At 43.6% G+C, this 19,574-nt stretch overlaps 1 protein-coding gene across 1 annotated transcript in view; it reads right to left on the bottom strand.

Moving 5' to 3' along the window:
• The window catches only part of CD96 (CD96 molecule), a 110,568-nt gene that overhangs the window by 72,047 nt on the left and 18,947 nt on the right, over positions 1 to 19,574 (bottom strand). Inside the window, 2 exon segments of the mRNA XM_057488611.1 lie at positions 1,550 to 1,652; positions 1,655 to 1,762. Coding sequence (XP_057344594.1) covers positions 1,550 to 1,652; positions 1,655 to 1,762 — 211 coding nt within the window.

The raw sequence follows: 19,574 nt of genomic DNA, 5'->3' as shown, positions 1-19,574 counted from the left end.
AGGAAGCGGGGAAAATCTAATTGTATGAAGAAGCAGGCAGAGTCTCTAACTTGTAAGTATCCACTGGAAGGAGTTCAAGGAAGAAGCAAAGAGAAATATGGAGACAGCAATACAGAGACGGAGAGGGTGGTAAGAGGGAGACGTAAAAGAGTGAAAAGTATTCAAGACTAAGGTGATGCAGCAAAGAGATACAGAACATGGTTCAAATGTTGACAGGGCGACTAGATTGAGTTATGGTGCAAAAACCCATGGTCAAACGGGACACAGTTTGCCTAGCTTAGAATCGATGTTTCCTTTCACATCCTGGCTGGCTGCCTTCATCGATTAGCCGACAGTCAGGCCAGACAGGTCAGCTTCAGGTTTGTGCTAGACGGTCACGCCCTAGAAGGTGAGTGTACGGGGACATCAATAAAAGAGATGAACAGTTGATGTTCAGCTCCGCAAGGAACCTGACCACCAGGGTGATTGATTTCCTAGGGGATCCCGGAGGAGAGATGCAGAGGGGGGCAGGAAGAAGCGAGGGAGGCGGGGAGAGAGGGCAGGATGAAGAGAGGGACAGCCCCAGAGAGACCCGGGAAAAGCTATAAACCAGAGACTTCAAGCTATTAAATCGTGGCTGTAACTACTCCTATCTTCATGAACTACAGCGTTTGTGTTTCCATCAAGATACTGAAGTGTGCAACTTCTACTAGTGCAGTAAGATTTTAAGTAAAAGCACAGATTTTTCACTTGTCCTGCCATTCAGAGAACTGAGGAAAAATCCCGCAGGCCTTGCCCTTAGGTTTTGTGTTGGCAGTTTCTCTTTGCTTACTTCATTTTCAGACATTAATTGCTCATCCACATTACTGCTATTCTCTTTGCCTCCCTTTGAAAATGATATTTAAAAAAACACACAGTTCCTCGTCATGAGGATGAAAAAATATCCAAAGCAAGGGGTTTCTGTTTATGACTATTTCCTTGCATCCCTGAATAAAACAGAATTTTTATATTTCCCTGAAATTTGTACCCTGTAGAGCTTCTGCAAGCTGAGGCAGGCCACAGTGGAAACTGCAGCTTGGCCCCACCCACCTGGGAATGCAGGCTTCTTTGCTGGTGGGCCTGGCCTTGGTGGCCGTGGGGAGACTCCTGCAGTTTCTCAGAAGCTGGGTCTATCACTGTCCTGTCCTCATGCTGGCCTTATTCTGTTTTGCAGCAGCAAGCGACTCAGACAATTAGAGAACTAAGCAATTGGACTTTAGCAAGTTATAATTAAAGACATTTCCAGTATTCTTAGGAAACTTTAAAGTTGTAAATAAGGTAGTGGTCACCAGAGATTGACCAACCTCTGGCTTTCCGTATGATTTTATTCTGTCACCTGAAGCATCATTCTTTAGCTTCCTGCCTTGTCCTCACCCCCAACATGAAGAGAAGTAATCAGGGAGACAGAACTCCAGAATGGCTGGCCTTGCTCGGCTGTTCTCCACTAACAGGTGCTTCCTGTCTAGGCAAGAGCAAGGCAGGAGAGATTCACAGGAGGACGGCAAGGAGGCCAGAGAACAGAAGCTCTTACCAGAAACCTTGACCATGGTGGAGCCATTTGAGGTTTTGTCTGAGCTGACCCTGACGTGGCAAGAGAACTTGGGGTCATCACTGTGGATCTGGACTGGAGAGAGAGGGAGAGGGCATCGTTTGTACACAGCTGGACTCTGTCCTTGAATAATATGGAATTGTTGATGGAGTGAACTTGGCTCATAAGTGTTTCCTCAGTTCCATTATCCTCCTGCTGGGACAAATAGCTGAGAGTTACTAGGCACTCAATTATGCCAGCTCTGGACTAGATGCTCCACATGCACTAATTCATTTGTATCTTGTAAAAAGCGAGATGATGAATGAAGAATTGAAATTAAGAGCTATTTTGTGTGTGTCTAGAGAAAAGATCATTACACTTGACTTTCAGTTAAAAACTGTCACCTTCTCCTAACACGAACAGAAAATTGTTCTTCTGACTAGAACTTCCTGTTCATAACCTTCCATAAGCTGCATATCTAGGGTGGGATTTGGAGGGCCTAGTACTGCGGGCTCATGGTGGATCATAGTCACAGTGCTAAGATGTGCTGAGAAGGCTGAATCAGTTTTGCTTATTAAACCCTCACCTGACCTGGAGGATGGCAGTCATCCTCTCTTCCCAATCATTCCTTTAGAAAAGGTCTCCCTTTGGCTACCTTTGGAGCCAGGATGAGGATGAGGTGAAGGGGCTCATAGGGTACAAAGTTTCAGGGTCCTGTACATGCAAGGTGGCTGTCTGAGGGTGAGCATCTCCCGAAATTCCCTGTCCTGGGTGCCTCCTTCCCTCAGCCTGATGGTCATCTTGGCCTCCTGCCCTTACTTCTGTATCTATGCTGCCTACAAAGAGGACACGGGAAGAGTAGGCTATGAATGCTAATCTGAATTTTGGAGATCAGAGTTTTCTTGGAGTACTTGGCTTCTCTATTCCACAAAGTTTCTTGGGTCTGTGAAGAAAAGCACCATTATTCTTGCCCTGCCCAGAATTTGGGGTGTCACAGTGCTGGCCAATGTCAGTCAATGTGATGTCTAAGGCCCACAGAGGAGGAGACTTCTGAGGGACACAAAGGTAGAAGAAGGGCTGTGTCCTCATACCTCTTTAGGATAATGCAATATTGTTAAGTGAGTTGCTTGAAAATACTCTGATGCATGAGCTTCTCCCCCAGAGACTCTCACTCAGTCCTCAGGGGGGCCAGGGCTGAGAACCACCAGTCTAACTCTGAACAACACATGGGTCATTTGCGGGAAGAAGTCATGAAATAATGAAAACAAAGATCTGTGACTTCGAATCTCTGGTTTGGATCTGTAAAAAAAAAAGAGACAGATTCAGAGTAGAAGACATAGGAGCCAGGTGAGTGAGAGAACTCAAGTATAGCCTGGGAAGACCAACTTCTTAAATAGTAAATAGATCTTTTCAGAATATATTTAGTAGACTATCATGTAAGACACACTTCTTTAGGTGAATTTGGTGAGGACTGGCATCAGTGTGACATACAGATATATAGATCGTACTGCTTGCCAAGAATCATACCCTGCTCAAGACTTCCTCCTGAAGCAATGTATGCAGCTCTATGCCCACAGAAGGACCTCTGAGTCTGTGCTGCTGTCTTCCTAATGAAGAAGGGCACAGAAAATTAAAGGGAGAGAGTTTATATTCTGGAGACAAGGGCCCCCAGAGGAGCCTTAAGTACTGGGTAGTGACAGCAGAAGAAAGGGGAAGAAGGTATTTTACCCAGTGGCAGCTGGTCTAGAGGCCAATAATTAAGGAAGCAGGCTCCCCCTGCAGGGACTTCCGCATGGCAAGCTAAGTTTTACAGCTCTTATTTATGAACAGAGGCTATTTTTGTGCAGAACTTGGTGTTTAAAATGCTTCTTGGTCATGCAGGAAATGACTCCCCATTTGGAACCATTTCCATCTGATCTGTCACTTTATTGTAGGAAGAAGGGCAGTCAGTGAGAGGCTGAGGTTGGAGACCAGTGAGACAAACTGCTTTTTCCTTTATTATGTAGCTGGTTTGGCTGGCCACAGTGGTTTATTTGATGGGGAAAAGATATACCAAAAAACTCAAATTTATGCAAAGTTGGCTTTTTTCCCCTGGGTGCCTGACTGTTGAAAGGCCTACAGTCCCAGCTATAAAGGGGGCCAGGGCAGGAAGATGCACATGACTGGCTGCCTTCACACAGCAAATGAGAGAATGTGAGGTGGAAATAAACCAGCCCATGCAAACAATGAAATGCCTAGAGCTAGGACAGGGAAAAACAATACTAATATTATATTATGCCCACTCCTAACAATTTATATTCTTATTAGTCATAGCTTAAATTTACTTACCACCTACTATGTTGGAGGCATTGTTCAAGGTTCTTTTGAATTTTATCTTATTTACTCCTTATGATAATCTTGAATAAACTGAGGTTAAGTAACTTGCTGAAAGGCCAGACAATGTAAGAAGGTGTATAAGTCACAGCACAAAAAAGAAGGGGTGCCTGAAAGGAAGGGAGCGACACACAGCAGCAATTCACCGGAGAATTCCGCTTTATTAGGGAAAGGTGCTGGGTTATATAGGAAGGGGCATGAGCTGATTGAGGTGTCACTTCTACGGGGCTGGTGGCTATTGGCTAGGTGCTGGGATTAGGGGGGCGAGGGGTGATTGGGCTTCAGGTGGTGCCGGCGGGAACCAAGGACCCAGAAGAGAAGCAGGAAGTTCACCATCTTATGGGTGGGGGCCCTTCATTCCCCCCTTTCTCCTCTATGGGGTTGTGGACGTTGCTTTCTCTTTGCTTCCTGCTGAACGGGGGCGGAGAAGGGAGTGAGGGCTTGAGGATTGGGAGGAAAGGGTTGATAGGACTCCCCACAGTAAGGACGAGTAGATGTGGACTTCTTCAGGTTGGAAATCAATGAAGGTTCCCTGTAACCATAGGTCAAGGACTTGTTGATTCTAATGGTGCCAAGAGGATATGGGTGCCAAAAGGCAGGCGTCTGCGGCCATTGTTTCCAGGAACAGTTTCCAGCGGAAAGAGGGGTCCATCTCAGCGTGTGGTGAGGAGGTTACGTGAGGGTGAGGGATCTTCTGTGGCTAAAAGCTGGTAGTTCCTGAGTAAAAGCTGGTTGAAAGTTTGATTAGAGATTTTACCAACTTGGGATTTGATAAACTTTATAAGGCAAGAAGAGACAGGCGAGGAGAATGATTATTATAGGGCCTGCAATGGGCCAAAGCCAGGTGAGGAAGGAGTTTGTTAGTATTGAAGAGAATGGGTTGGAGGACTAATACTGTGGGTACCGGGAGTTACCCATGTAGTGAATGGCGCAAGACCAGTAGGGACATGCCCCGTAGGTGTCTGGCCATCGCCTGCAACAGGCTTGTTTTTGTCCATAGAGGAAGCAGAGGTAGGGAGAATAAAGGTAGCTGCTAGTGAACACTTCGGTGGAGGGAGGAAAGTGGAGGTATAAAGGCTCGGAGCAGCCTTTCAGAGGGCAGTCTGATGTGGCAATGAGGGCAGTAATTTTTGTTTGATGCTGTGTGTAAGTCTGTCTGACTTTGAATCGCCATACAAAGGAGGCTGGGGTGGTGGGGAAGACAATAGGAATGCGGAAAAAAAGCGAGAGAGAGCGAGGGAGCAGTAAAGGAGGAAAAAGTCATGATTCGGTATGGATGGCAAAGGGGGTGAACGGGATTTTGGAGGAAAGAGGACAGTAAGGTCAGGAGTCTGGAGGGAGAGTCTGTAAACTTTTGTAGTTTAAGAGATCCTTTAGGTGATGTGGGGACAGAATGGTAAGGGGCGCCCCGAATGTCAGTTTATGAGCTTCCTTCTGCAAGAGCTGTCCAGCAGCTAATGCCTGTAGGCAGGGGGCCCATCCCCAAACTGTGGGGTCTAATTGCTTGGAAAGATAAGCTACTGGGGCAAAGGATGGGCCATAATGTTGGCCTAGGACTCCTAGAGCTTGACTGGACCTCTCATGAATGTATAATGAGAAGGGCTTCGACAAATCAGGAAGATGGAGAGCTGGGGCTTCCACAAGGGCTCTACGGAGCTTAATGAAGGAGTGTTGGGGTGAGGAGGATAACGGATCTTCAGAGGGGCCCTTGCTGAGGTCGTATAGGGGTCTTGCCAACAGGGAGAAGTTAGGGATCCACGCTCTAAAATACCCAGCCAGGCCTAGAAAGGAAAGGATTTCTGTCTTGGTTTTGGGAACAGGCAGGTCAGAGAGGAGGCGTTTTCTGTAAAAAATCTGGGGAGGAGGGATCCAGAGGGATAGAAAAAAAAAAACGCGTCCTTGAGATCTAGGACTGAGAAGTGGGAGGCCGAGGCAGGGATCCGCGATAAAAGGGTGTATGGATTTGGAACTAAGGGGTGGATAGGGACGATGGCCATGTTGACGAGGCAAAGGTCTTGGACAAGGCGGAAAGATCTGTTGTTGTTTTTAATAGCTAATATGGGGGTATTAAACGGGGAGTGAGTGGGTCTGAGGTAATTTTTGTTTAAAAGATCTTGAATGATGGGTTGGAGGCCTATGAGGGCTGAAGTGGTTAGGGGGTATTGGGCCTGACAGATATACTGAGAGGGGTCACGTAATTTGATAGAGGCAGGAGGACATAAAGCCACGGAGGGGCTTGTAATGTCCCAAACTTTGGGATTTACAGGGTGTATGAGGGCGGAACTGGAGCTTTCATTGGGTAGAGGGGGGTCGTCGGCTATGAGGGCCATCAGAAAGGGAGTACTGGGGGCTGTGGGAGTGGATATAGTTATGGAAACATGGAGGAGAGAAAGGATGTCCCGTCCTAGTAAAGGGATGGGACACTGGGGCATAACCAGGAAGGAGTGGGAGAAAGGTATGGGATTGTCTTGGATTGTGCATAAAAGGGGGGGTTTTAATAGGAAAATCTGTTTACCTCCTACCCCGACTATAAGAGTAATGGCAGGCGTGGTAGGGCCCCGGTATTCCCGCAAGACTGAGAAGGTGGCTCCTGTATCTAGGAGGAAGGAGATGGGGTGATCGTCTACTATTAAAGTAACCCTGGGCTCCTGTTTGGTGATGGAAATGGTCAGGCAAGAAGCCCCCGGGCCCTGTCAATCTTCTTCTGCCAGCCCCACTACGGCGGGCTTAGGATGGGGTTGTTCGTCCAGCCTCCCCTTCGGGTGGCTGGGCAATCAGACCCCCAGTGGCCCTTTTTGTGGCATCTGGGGCATGGGGTGGTAGGAGATCTGGGGGAGGGGCACGCCCTTGACCAATGTCCCTCTTTACCGCACTTGAAACAAGCTCCTGGGGGGGGCTTGTTTGTAAAGGGGCGCCCAGGTTGTGGTTTTATCAGCTGGGCCAACATTTGGAAATTGGCCTGATCAGCCTTTTGTTTACAGCATTCTTTCCCCTCCTCCCGGTTATGGAAGACTTTAAAGGCCACTGTTAGGATCTCAGTCTGTGGGGTAGCGGGGCCCTGTTCTAACTTTTTGAATTTAGCTTTAATGTCGGGGTAGCTTTGAGCTAGGAAGTATGTCATAAGGACATGTCTCCCGTCAGGCGTTTCTGGGTCCAGGCTGGTAACTGTAATAGGGCTTGGGTGAGTCTGTCTAAGAACTCGGAGGGAGTTTTTGAAAATTGACTACTTTACGAGCTGTATTTTTCAGACCTGCTATTAAGCAGCAGGTGAAGATATCTCGAGACCAGAGACCCACGGCAGTGGGGGACTGAAGGGTTCTGGCTCAGTCTGTGGGGGAGAAACAGGTGATGGGGGCAAAGATGGAGGAGGCTCCTGGGACTTAGTTAGAGGGGGGCTGAAAGGCTCAGGCTTGATCTGCAGGGGAGTGAGGTGGGGGAGGAGATGGTGGTGGAGGAAGTGGGAGGGGCTGTTGTAGGAGAGGAGGGGGAAGGGAGTGGGCGGGAGGCTTCTGTGGGGGAGACGGCTTGCAGGCTAGGAGAACTTGGGGGGAGGCGGGGGGAGGAGGCAGAAAGCTTCGGTATAGGGAATCTCCTTCCATTTTTTCAGGCGCTGGTAGTAGTTAAAGAGATCGCGAGTGATGTTAGGATCAAGAGTTCCCCCTGAGGACCATTGGTTGTTATTGTCTAGGGGGTATGTCGGCCAATCTTGGGAGCAGTATTTATGGAGAAGTTTTTGTTTAATATCAGGCGACAGGGAGATGGCGGCTAGATACTTGAGCAGGCATTCAAGAGGTGAACTTTCAGGGAGGGATGAGGAGGCTCCCATGGCTAAAGGACAGAGAAAGAGACAAACAGGGGAAGATGAACAGAGATCCTCGGACTGGGAGCAGACCGCAAGGAGACAAAGGGCGTCCCCGATGATCCTTGGTGGTCTGCGGAAACTCGTATACGAGTCGGAATTTCTTAGGAAGTGTGGGTCGTCACCCAGACTCCTCTAAGAAGGCAGAGTGCCGGAGTCACGAGGAACTTAGTACTAGGAATTTTCAGCGGAAGGAACAGAAGGGGGGGGGGGAAGGGAGCGTTCTCACACACAAAGGAGTCACCTTGTTTATGGCTGTTGGAGGAGGGGCCTGATGGTCTGCCGCAGCCGTGAAGGCCTAAGGCGGGGAGAGTCCCTCCTCGTCGGGGAAGAGCGGCCCACTCCGGGGGAAAACTTACCCAAAGGCCAAAGAGGAGTGGTGAGTGTGAGGAGCCAGTGCTGGAAAAAGAGGACGAGGGCAAGCTGCTGCTGGTGTCGGGGGAAGACGGGGCCCAGTCGGGGTGTCCCATCTCCTGGGTTGTGGCACCAATGAAAGGAAGAGAGCGACACACAGCAGCAATTCACCGGAGAATTCCGCTTTATTAGGGAAAGGTGCTGGGTTATATAGGAAGGGGCATGGGGTGATTGTGGTGTCACTTCTACGGGGCTGGTGGCTATTGGCTAGGTGCTGGGATTAGGGGGGCAAGAGGTGATTGGGCATCAGGTGGCACTGGCGGTAACCGAGGACCCGGAAGAGAAGCAGGAAGTTCGCCATCTTATGGGTGGGGGCCCTTCAGTGCCCAGGACCAGGGGCAAATAAACCTCAGATACAACACATACTAGGCAAATCCAAACCATCACAAAACAAATTTAAAAAGCTTTCTGCACTGCGTGGAATGAAAAATTTAAAAGGAATTCCAAGAAGCCAGAGACCCTCATATAAGTTGTAGATGATAGAGGCGTGGGCAGTTTATTGATTGAAAGGGTCCTTTTTATGATATGGGGACCCAGCTTTGGTGATTAGGGGTCATAGAGCATACCTCAACTCCTACCTGGCAATATTAGTCTTAGGTAACCTGGTCTGCAGGAAACAGACTAGTAGAAGGTCTTGTATAGAGTTTTTATTCTTGCTCTTCAAAGAAAAAAATCCTGGCAACTTTAAAAATATTAAGTATTTCTAAAACTTCACAGATCTTTATGATTTAATGGGGAATGTCGGCTGAACTAGCTAAAGGATGTAATACACCTAAACTAGGCCTGACATTCAACAGATGTTCAGTTAATAAAAACTCACTGTCCTCCAGCCTAGCAGATGATTAACCTGCTATTTCATGAGTATTCACTCTCTGCAAAGCTAAAATGAAGAATTATGGAGAGTCATAAAATAGACCCTCTCAAGATTATTTTTATATGTTTACTTATATTTTTTAATAGGTACTGAGTATAGATACGAAGCATAGTAAGTAATTTAATAGTCTCAACTTATTTCCAATTCACCACAATGCCACAAGGACAGTACCATAATGAACCCCTTTTACAGATGAGCGAACTTAAACGCAGTTCAGGCCACATGCCCAAGGACATATTGAATTTTGAGATGAAAAGAAAAATTTGTGCTCCTGAATGTACTTATCAAAATATTCTCCCATATTTTGACCATGTAGTAAAAGTTAATTGACAAATATATCTTTAAATTTTAAAAAATGGTAACATAAAGTGCATTGCTCAACCTGTTTTCCTCTGTCAAGCCTTATACGTGTGCCCATGAGGGACACAATGACAGAAGATCCAGAACCCAGAGGCTGATTAGGAAATACTGGCCAGAATAACATAGCAGGATCTCAGAACAAACAAGTAACAGCCTGCTTTTTTTTTTTTTTTGATAATTATTTTTTATTGAAGGGTAGTTGACACACAGTATTACATTACATTAGTTTCAAGTGTACAACACAGTGATAAAACATTTATATACATAATTCTAGGTTCCAGCTATCACCCTACCAAGCTGTTATAATATCTTGACTATATTCCTTATGCTATACATTACATCCCGGTTACTTATTTATTTTACCATTGGAAGTCTGTCCTCTTTTTTTTTTTTTGTGAGGGCATCTCTCATATTTATTGATCAAATGGTTGTTAATGACAATAAAATTCTGTATAGGGGAGTCAATGCTCAATGCACAATCATTAATCCACCCCAAGCCTAATTTTCATCAGTCTCCAATCTTCTGAGGCATAACAAACAAGTTCTTACATGGAGAACAAATTCTTACATAATGAATAAGTTACATAGTGAGCAGTACAAGGGCAGTCATCACAGAAACTTTCGGTTTTGCTTCTGCGTTATGAACTATAAACAGTCAGTTCAAATATGAATACTCATTTGGTTTTTATACTTGATTTATATGTGGATACCACATTTCTCTCTTTATTATTATTATTTTTAATAAAATGCTGAAGTGGTAGGTAGATACAAGATAAAGGTAGAAAACATAGTTTAGTGTTGTAAGAGAGCAAATGTAGATGATCAGGTGTGTGTCTGTAGACTATGTGTTAATCCAAGCTAGACAAGGGCAATAAAACATCCATGTATGCAGAAGATTTCTCTCAGAACAGGGGCGTGAGGTTCTAAGCCTCACCTCTGTTGATCCCCAATTTCTCACCTGATGACCCTCCTGCGACTGTGCCTGTCTTAGGTTGTTCCTCCCTTGAGGAATCTTACCCGTCTCTGGCTAAGCAGTCATCTTCCGGGGCCATACAGGGAAATGTAAAGTTGGTAAGTGAGAGAGAAGCCTTATTGTTTGAAATGGTTTGCTTTTTATTTCTTTGCATATTTATGCCCTGTAGCTTCTATGTCCAGCATTTGTCTTGAGGTATCTTTACACTTGGAAGAATTATGATACTCGGTAAATTTGATATGAGGCACGAATTCTATTTAAGGGTTGTAATTAGGAAGGAAGAAGAAAAGCTGTAGAAGTAGCAGGCGGAAGAAAACATGGGAAGATTGATTATTTCTTTGACATATCTTCTTGTAGAGTAACTTCAGCATGTATAGGTTTTAAGCTACTACTTAAATTGCGCACACACATTAACATAATAGGAGTATAGTTATATAACCAAAGCATATCTGTAATTACCAGACATCTCCAGTGAAACCAAGAGAACCTGTTAGGCATCTTAGGCATTTGTGAAAACTTATCTATGATATGGTGGACATTGTCCAACTGACCTTGAACAGTCTGAGAGAAATCAGACAAATTAAAACAACCCATTCCTGGGGAATGTTCACATCCCTTATGTTCTTTTAACAGTAAATAGTCTGTAGTTGTAAGATTTTGGAGCGCTACAATTTGCACTTCTCCTAATTCTTGGTTGAGTTCCAAAAGTATAGATCCAGTCAAATTTGTTGTTTTACTGTATGCACAGGCCAGCTTAGATATCTCCTTCGTCATTCCCATGGCAAGTCCAGGAACTGGTGGGATGAGTGCATCTACAGCTGTAGCAGTGTGTGGATCTTTGTTGGGGTTTTTTGATGATCATCTTCTGGCATGAGTCTTCCAGAGAGTGCTGATGTTGGAAGTTCTCTTTCATATCGTATCTTAGTTCATTTTCGGGGTAGCCCAATTAGGCTATGATCTTCTGTATAAACACAAACAGACCCTTTGCCTACACTTTTATATGCCCTTTATACCCTTGTGTAGAACTCATTGGAGGTTACCACACAGGAACTGGCCTTTTTTGTTTTGTTTTGTTTTGTTTTGTTTTTGGTATCACTAATCTACACTTACATGATGAATATTATGTTTACTAGGCTCTCCCCTATACCAGGTCTCCCCTATAAACCCCTTTACAGTCACTGTCCATCAGCAGAGCAAAATGTTGTAGAATCACTACTTGCCTTCTCTGTGTTGTACAGCCCTCCCTTTTCTCCTAACCCCCTATGCATGCTAATTTTAATACCGCCCTACTTCTCCCCCCAACTTATCCCTCCCTACCCACCCATCCTCCCCAGTCCCTTTCCCTTTGGTACCTGTTAGTCCATTCTTGAGATCTGTGATTCTGGTGCTGTTTTGTTCCTTCAGTTTTTCCTTTGTTCTTATATTCCACAGATAAGTGAAATCATTTGTTATTTCTCTTTCTCTGCTTGGCTTGTTTCACTGAGCAAAATACCCTCCAGCTCCATCCATGTTGCTGCAAATGGTTGTATTTGCCCTTTTCTTATGGCTGAGTAGTATTCCATTGTGTATATGTACCACTTCTTCTTTATCCATTCATCTATCGATGGACATTTAGGTTGCTTCCAATTCTTGGCTATTGTAAATAGTGCTGCGATAAACATAGGGGTGCACTGATCTTTCTCATACTTGATTGCTGCATTCTTAGGGTAAATTCCTAGGAGTGCAATTCCTGGGTCAAATGGTAGGTCTGTTTTGAGCATTTTGATGTACCTCCATACTGCTTTCCACAATGGTTGAACTAACTTACATTCCCACCAGCAGTGTAGGAGGGTTCCCCTTTCTCCACAGCCTCACCAACATTTGTTGTTCTCTGTCTTTTGGATGGCAGCCATCCTTACTGGTGTGAGGTGATACCTCATTGTAGTTTTAATTTGCATTTCTCTGATAATTAGCGATGTGGAGCATCTTTTCATGTGTCTGTTGGCCATCTGTATTTCTTTTTTGGAGAACTGTCTGTTCAGTTCCTCTGCCCATTTTTTAATTGGGTTATTTGTTTTTTGTTTGTTGAGGCGTGTGAGCTCTTTATATATTCTGGACGTCAAGCCTTTATCGGATGTGTCATTTTCAAATATATTCTCCCATACTGTAGGGATACTTTTTGTTCTATTGATGGTGTCTTTTGCTGTACAGAAGCTTTTTAGCTTAATAGAGTCCCACTCACTCTTTTTTGCTGTTGTTTTCCTTGCCCAGGGAGATATGATCAAGAAGAGGTCACTCATGTTTATGTCTAAGAGGTTTGTGCCTATGTTTTCTTCCAAGAGTTTAATGGTTTCATGACTTACATTCAGGTCTTTGCTCCATTTTGAGTTTACTTTTGTATATGGGGTTAGACAATGGTCCAGTTTCATTCTCCTACATGTAGCTGTCCAGTTTTGCCAGCACCATCTGTTGAAGAGACTGTCATTTTGCCATTGTATGTCCATGGCTCCTTTATCAAGTATTAATTGACCATATATGTCTGGGTTAATGTCTGCATTCTCTAGTCTGTTCCATTGGTCTGTGGCTCTGCGCTTGTGCCAGTACCAAATTGTCTTGATTACTACGGCTTCATAGTAGAGCTTGAAGTTGGGGAGTGAGATCCCCCCTACTTTATTCTTCTTTCTCAGGATTGCTTTGGCTATTCGGGGTCTTTGGTGTTTCCATATGAATTTTTGAATTATTTGTTCCAGTTCATTGAAGAATGTTGCTGGTAGTTTCATAGGGATTGCATCAAATCTGTATATTGCTTTGGGCAGGATGGCCATTTTGACGATATTAATTCTTCCTAGCCACGAGCATGGGATGAGATTCCATCTGTTAGTGTCCCCTTTAATTTCTCTTAAGAGTGACTTGTAGTTTTCAGAGTATAAGTCTTTCACTTCTTTGGTTAGGTTTATTCCTAGGTATTTTATTTTTTTTGATGCAATTGTGAATGGAGTTGTTTTCCTGATTTCTCTTTCTGTTGGTTCATTGTTAGTAAATAGGAAAGCCACAGATTTCTGTGTGTTGATTTTGTATCCTGCAACTTTGCTGTATTCTGATATCAGTTCTAGTAGTTTTGGGGTGGAGTCTTTAGGGTTTTTTATGTACAGTATCATGTCATCTGCAAATAGTGACAGTTTAACTTCTTCTTTACCAATCTGGATTCCTTGTATTTCTTTGTTTTGTCTGATTGCCGTGGCTAGGACCTCCAGTACTATGTTAAATAACAGTGGAGAGAGTGGCCATCCCTGTCTAGTTCCTGATCTCAGAGGAAATGCTTTCAGCTTCTCGCTGTTCAATATAATGTTGGCTGTGGGTTTATCATAGATGGCCTTTATTATGTTGAGGTACTTGCCCTCTATTCCCATTTTGCTGAGAGTTTTTATCATGAATGGATGTTGAACTTTGTCAAATGCTTTTTCAGCATCTATGGAGATGATCATGTGGTTTTTGTCTTTCTTTTTGTTGATGTGGTGGATGATGTTGATGAACTTTCGAATGTTGTACCATCCTTGCATCCCTGGGATGAATCCCACTTGGTCATGGTGTATGATCCTTTTGATGTATTTTTGAATTCGGTTTGCTAATATTTTGTTGAGTATTTTTGCATCTACGTTCATCAGGGATATTGGTCTGTACTTTTCTTTTTTGTTGGGGTCTTTGCCTGGTTTTGGTATTAGGGTGATGTTAGCTTCATAGAATGAGTTTGGGAGTATCCCCTCCTCCTCTATTTTCTGGAGAACTTTAAGGAGAATGGGTATTATGTCTTCCCTGTATGTCTGATAAAATTCCGAGGTAAATCCATCTGACCCGGGGGTTTTGTTCCTTGGTAGTTTTTTGATTACCACTTCAATTTCATTGCTGGTAATTGGTCTGTTTAGATTTTCTGTTTCTTTCTGGGTCAATCTTGGAAGATTGTATTTTTCTAGGAAGTTGTCCATTTCTCCTAGGTTTCCCAGCTTGTTAGCATATAGGTTTTCATAGTATTCTCTAGTAATTCTTTGTATTTCTGTGGGGTCTGTCGTGATTTTTCCTTTCTCGTTTCTGATACTGTTGATTTGTGTTGACTCTCTTTTCCTCTTAATAAGTCTGGCTAGAGGCTTATCTATTTTGTTTATTTTCTCGAAGAACCAGCTCTTGGTTTCATTGATTTTTGCTATTGTTTTATTCTTCTCAATTTTACTTATTTCTTCTCTGATCTTTATTATGTCCCTCCTTCTGCTGACCTTAGGCCTCATCTGTTCTTTTTTTTCCAATTTCGATAATTGTGACATTAGACCATTCATTTGAGATTGCTCTTCCTTTTTTAAATATGCTTGGATTGCTATATACTTTCCTCTTAAGACTGCTTTTGCTGTGTCCCACAGAAGTTGGGGCTTAGTGTTGTTGTTGTCATTTGTTTCCATATATTGCTGGATCTCCATTTTGATTTGGTCATTGATCCATTGATTATTTAGGAGCGTGTTGTTAAGCCTCCATGTGTTTGTGAGCCTCTTTGCTTTCTTTGTACAGTCTATTTCTAGTTTTATGCCTTTGTGGTCTGAAAAGTTGGTTGGTAGGATTTCGATCTTTTGGAATTTTCTGAGGCTCTTTTTGTGGCCTAGTATGTGGTCTATTCTGGAGAATGTTCCATGTGCACTTGAGAAGACTGTATATCCTGTTGCTTTTGGATGTAGAGTTCTATAGATGTCTATTAGGTCCATCTGCTCTACTGTGTTGTTCAGTGCTTCCGTTTCCTTAGTTATTTTCTGCCCGGTGGATCTATCCTTTGGGGTGAGTGGTGTGTTGAAGTCTCCTAGAATGAATGCATTGCAGTCTATTTCCCCCTTTAGTTCTGTTAGTATTTGTTTCACATATGCTGGTGCTCCTGTGTTGTGTGCATATGTATTTAGAATGGTTATATCCTCTTGTTTGACTGAGCCCTTTATCATTATGTAGTGTCCTTCTTTATCTCTTGTTACTTTCTTTGTTTTGAAGTCTATTTTGTCTGATATTAGTACTGCAACCCCTGCTTTCTTCTCGCTGTTGTTTGCTTGAAACATGTTTTTCCATCCCTTGACTTTTAGTCTGTACATGTCTTTGGGTTTGAGGTGAGTTTCTTGTAAGCAGCATATAGATGGGTCTTGCTTTTTTATCCATTCTGTTACTCTGTGTCTTTTGATTGGTGCATTCAGCACATTAACATTTAGGGTGACTATTGAAAGATATGTACTTATTGCCATTGCAGGCTTTAAATTCGTGGTTACCAAAGGTTCAAGGTTAGCCTCTTTAGTATCTTACTGCCTAACTTAGCTCGCTTATTGAGCTGTTATATATACTGTCTGGAGATTCTTTTCTTCTCTCCCTTCTTGTTCCTCCTCCTTGATTCTTCATATGTTGGGTGTTTTGTGCTGTGCTCTTTCTAGGAGTGCTCCCATCTAGATCAGTCCCTGTAAGATGTTCTGTAGAGGTGGTTTATGGAAAGCAAATTCCCTCAGCTTTTGTTTGTCTGGGAATTGTTTAATCCCACCGTCATATTTGAATGATAGTCATGCTGGATACAGTATCCTTGGTTCAAGGCCCTTCTGTTTCATTGTATTAAATATATCATGCCATTCTCTTCTGGCCTGTAGGGTTTCTGTTGAGAAATCTGATGTTAGCCTGATGGGTTTCCCTTTATAGGTGACCTTTTTCTCTCTAGCTGCCTTTAACACTCTTTCCTTGTCCTTGATCTTTGCCATTTTAATTATTATGTGTCTTGGTGTTGTCCTTCTTGGATCCTTTCTGTTGGGGGTTCTGTGTATTTCCGTGGTCTGCTGGATTATTTCCTCCCCCAGTGTGGGGAAGTTTTCAGCAATTATTTCTTCTAAGATACTTTCCATCTCTTTGCCTCTCTCTTCTTCTTCTGGGACCCCTATAATACGGATATTGCTCCTTTTAGATTGGTCACACAGTTCTCTTAATATTGTTTCATTCCTGTAGATCCTTTTGTCTCTCTCTATGTCAGCTTCTATGCGTTCCTGTTCTCTGATTTCAATTCCATCAATGGCCTCTTGCATTTTATTCATTCTGCTTATAAACCCTTCCAGAGTTTGTTTCATTTCTGTGAGCTCCTTTCTGGCATCTGTGATCTCCCTCCAGACTTCATCCCAGTTCTCTTTCGTATTTCTCTGCATCTCTGTCAGCATGTTTATGATTCTTATTTTGAACTCTTTTTCAGGAAGACTGGTTAGGTCTGTCTCCTTCTCTGGTGTTGTCTCTGTGATCTTTGTCTGTCTGTAGCTTTGTCTTTTCATGGTGATAGGAATAGTTTGCAGAGCTGGGACGAGTGATGGCTAGAAGAAGTTCCTTTCTTGTTGGTTTGTGGCCCTCCTCTCCTGGGAGAACAGCGACCTGTAGTGGCTTGTGCTGCGCAGCTGTGCGCAGACAGGGTTTCTGCTTGCTGCCCGGCTGCTATGGAGTTTATCTCCGCTGTTGCTGTGGGTGTGGCCTGGCTCGGGCAGCTGCTCCAAAGTGGTGGAGTTGCGTTGGAGCAGGAGCTGCTGGGAGGCTATTTATCTCCGTAAGGGGCCTGCCTGCTCCCTGCAGCCCAGGGGTTAGGGTGCGCAGAGATCCCCGGTTTCCCTACCTCTGGATTAAGTGTCCCGCCCTGCCCCTTTAAGACTTCCAAAAAGCACCCGCCAAAACAAAACAATGACCACCAAAAAAAAAAAAAGAAAAGAAAAAGAAAAAAAGAAAAAAAATTTTAAATTAAAAAAAGTTTTTTTTAATTAAAAAAAAAAGATGGTCGCTCGTTTTTCTTTGTTCTCCGTTGCCAGCCTCAGGCCTCTGCTCACTGGTCTTGCTGCCCTGTTTCCCTAGTATTGGGGTCTCTATCCCTTTAAGACTACCAAAAAGCGCTTGCCAGAACAAAACAGCAAAAAAAAAAAAAAAAATTAAAAAAAAAGGACGCTTGCTTTTCTGGTGTCCTCCTGCGCCAGGCCACCGGTGCCCGCTCACTGTTCTTGCTGCCCTGTTTCCCTGGTATTGGGGTCCCTACCCTTTAAGACTTCCAAAAAGCGCTTGCCAAAACAAAACAGCAAAAAAGCAAAAAAAAAAAAAAATGGTCGCACGCTTTTCTTATGTCCTCCGGCACCAGGCCTCCAGTGCCTGCTCACTGTTCTTGCTGCCCTGTTTTCCTAGCATCCAGGGCCCCCTGGGCACGTACTGTGTCTGCACTCTGGCCCGGATGGCTGGGGCTGGGTGTTCGGCAGTCCTGGGCTCCGTCTCCCTCCCGCTCTGCCTGCTCTTCTCCCGCCGGGAGCTGGGGGGAGGGGCGCTCGGCTCCCGCGGGGCCGGGGCTTGTATCTTACCCCCTTCGCGAGGCGCTGGGTTCTCTCAGGTGTGGATGTGGTCTGGATATTGTCCTGTGTCCTCTGGTCTTTATTCTAGGAAGGGTTGTCTTTGTTATATTTTCATAGATATATGTGGTTTTGGGAGGAGATTTCCGCTGCTCTACTCACGCCGCCATCTTCCGCCCCTCTCAACAGCCTGTTTTTATTTAAAACGCTGACATTTTGTTCATCATGGATTTTTCCCTAGATTTTGAATTTTAAAAATGTGTTATTAAAATATATACCTTAATTACTGAGGTTTTTGGTGGTCCCTTCAATTTTGCCCCCCCAATCAAGGGACTTGCCCACCTTACCCTAAATCTAGCTCCTGGGTCACGGAACTAGTAAATGGTAGACTCAGGATATGAAAACAACAATTTCATTCCAGAATCATGCTGTTAAATCAATGCTTTTCCTATATACAGCCTCACAACAGTAGAAGAATAAACAGTCCTTGCCTTTTTGAGGAAAAGATTAAATTCACAATAAAAAAAAACACAAAATCAGGACGCATAGAAGATAAATAAATGCATTTTAAAATTATATACAGGTGTTGGATAAAATAATTAGCATGGTGAGGCTGAGTGAGATGATACTGTATCCCGGACACCTCTCCTACATGTCCTTCAATGACCTGACAAACCTTGAAATTATATGTAGAGGCTTTCCCATTTTCGTATTTGAACCAGAACTTTCAGTGCAGAAAACAGACTTTGGTACTATTTGATTTAGTGACATTATCTCACCCCTGAGCTGCCCTGAGCTCCAAGTCAGAGCTGGCTGTGTTGACCACAGCACATGGCAGGTGTTGAGAGTAAGGAGCACATTCAATAAATTCTGTGAACTGTATTGATTGCTACTTCTTTATCTCCAAACTGCTTCCTATCTTCACATTTCCTCCATTTATGCTCCATCCAGTCATTGCTGTCAAAGCAGGCTGCTTGCAAAACTCCCCATGCCCATTTTGCAGAGCACCAGAACAGTATTTTTCCAATCATCACAACTGCTTTTCAACACTTTGTGGGTTGGCTAAGCACTTTATTTTTTATTATGATGAAGACAATTAGGGTCAACTGCCATCAGGTAGAAGGTAACAATTTTGTTTTCTGGACAGTTTGACTCCCCATAGGCATGGGAAACCAACATCATTTATAGTACCATTTTGTTATTTATTTAAATATAAAACACTACAGGTATTACAGAAGAATATATTGAAAAGATACTTTTATAGATAATATTTAAAGAAATTTAGGAACTGTAAACATCTAGGTTTTAGTTATATGCCTCTATCACTAATATAATTGTTTGAATCTCTGATATATTCTTCTCCTTCCTTTCATGACTTTGGAAAGAAAAAGCATGGGTTGCTTCTTATCTGTGAATTTTGGGAACAAACATTCTCTTGACTCTCCTCATCCCCACTCCCAGCTGGTACTCACGGGTCCCAGGGTCTTGGTGTAATACATGTCTGTTGTTTTCTGGACAACTATTCTTAGCTTAGCTAGTTGAAAGAACCTAAGAAGCTTTTTCCATGTTCATTTAGTCAGAATCAAACGCTTTTCCCTCTACACTGCCATTTTTTACATTTTTATTAAACTTGTATTTCATGGTAGAAATATGTCCAGTATAGTTTTGATCCCTATAGGAGCTAGTACTCAAAACAGATTCACATGGTTGTTGGACAGAACTGAAATTTATACTGTGGAAAAACAGGAAGATAGTTTGGAATGAAAACAGAATATTAGAATGTATTTTTCAGAGACCCTCAGTGCCCATTGAGCAGTTAAACCTTTGTGTTTACT

Source organism: Manis pentadactyla, chromosome 1 (genome assembly GCF_030020395.1).
Source record: "Manis pentadactyla isolate mManPen7 chromosome 1, mManPen7.hap1, whole genome shotgun sequence".
Classification (NCBI taxonomy): Eukaryota; Metazoa; Chordata; class Mammalia; order Pholidota; family Manidae; genus Manis; species Manis pentadactyla.
The sequence above is the reverse complement of the archived record's forward strand: the minus strand, read 5'-3'. Positions and strand labels throughout refer to the sequence as shown.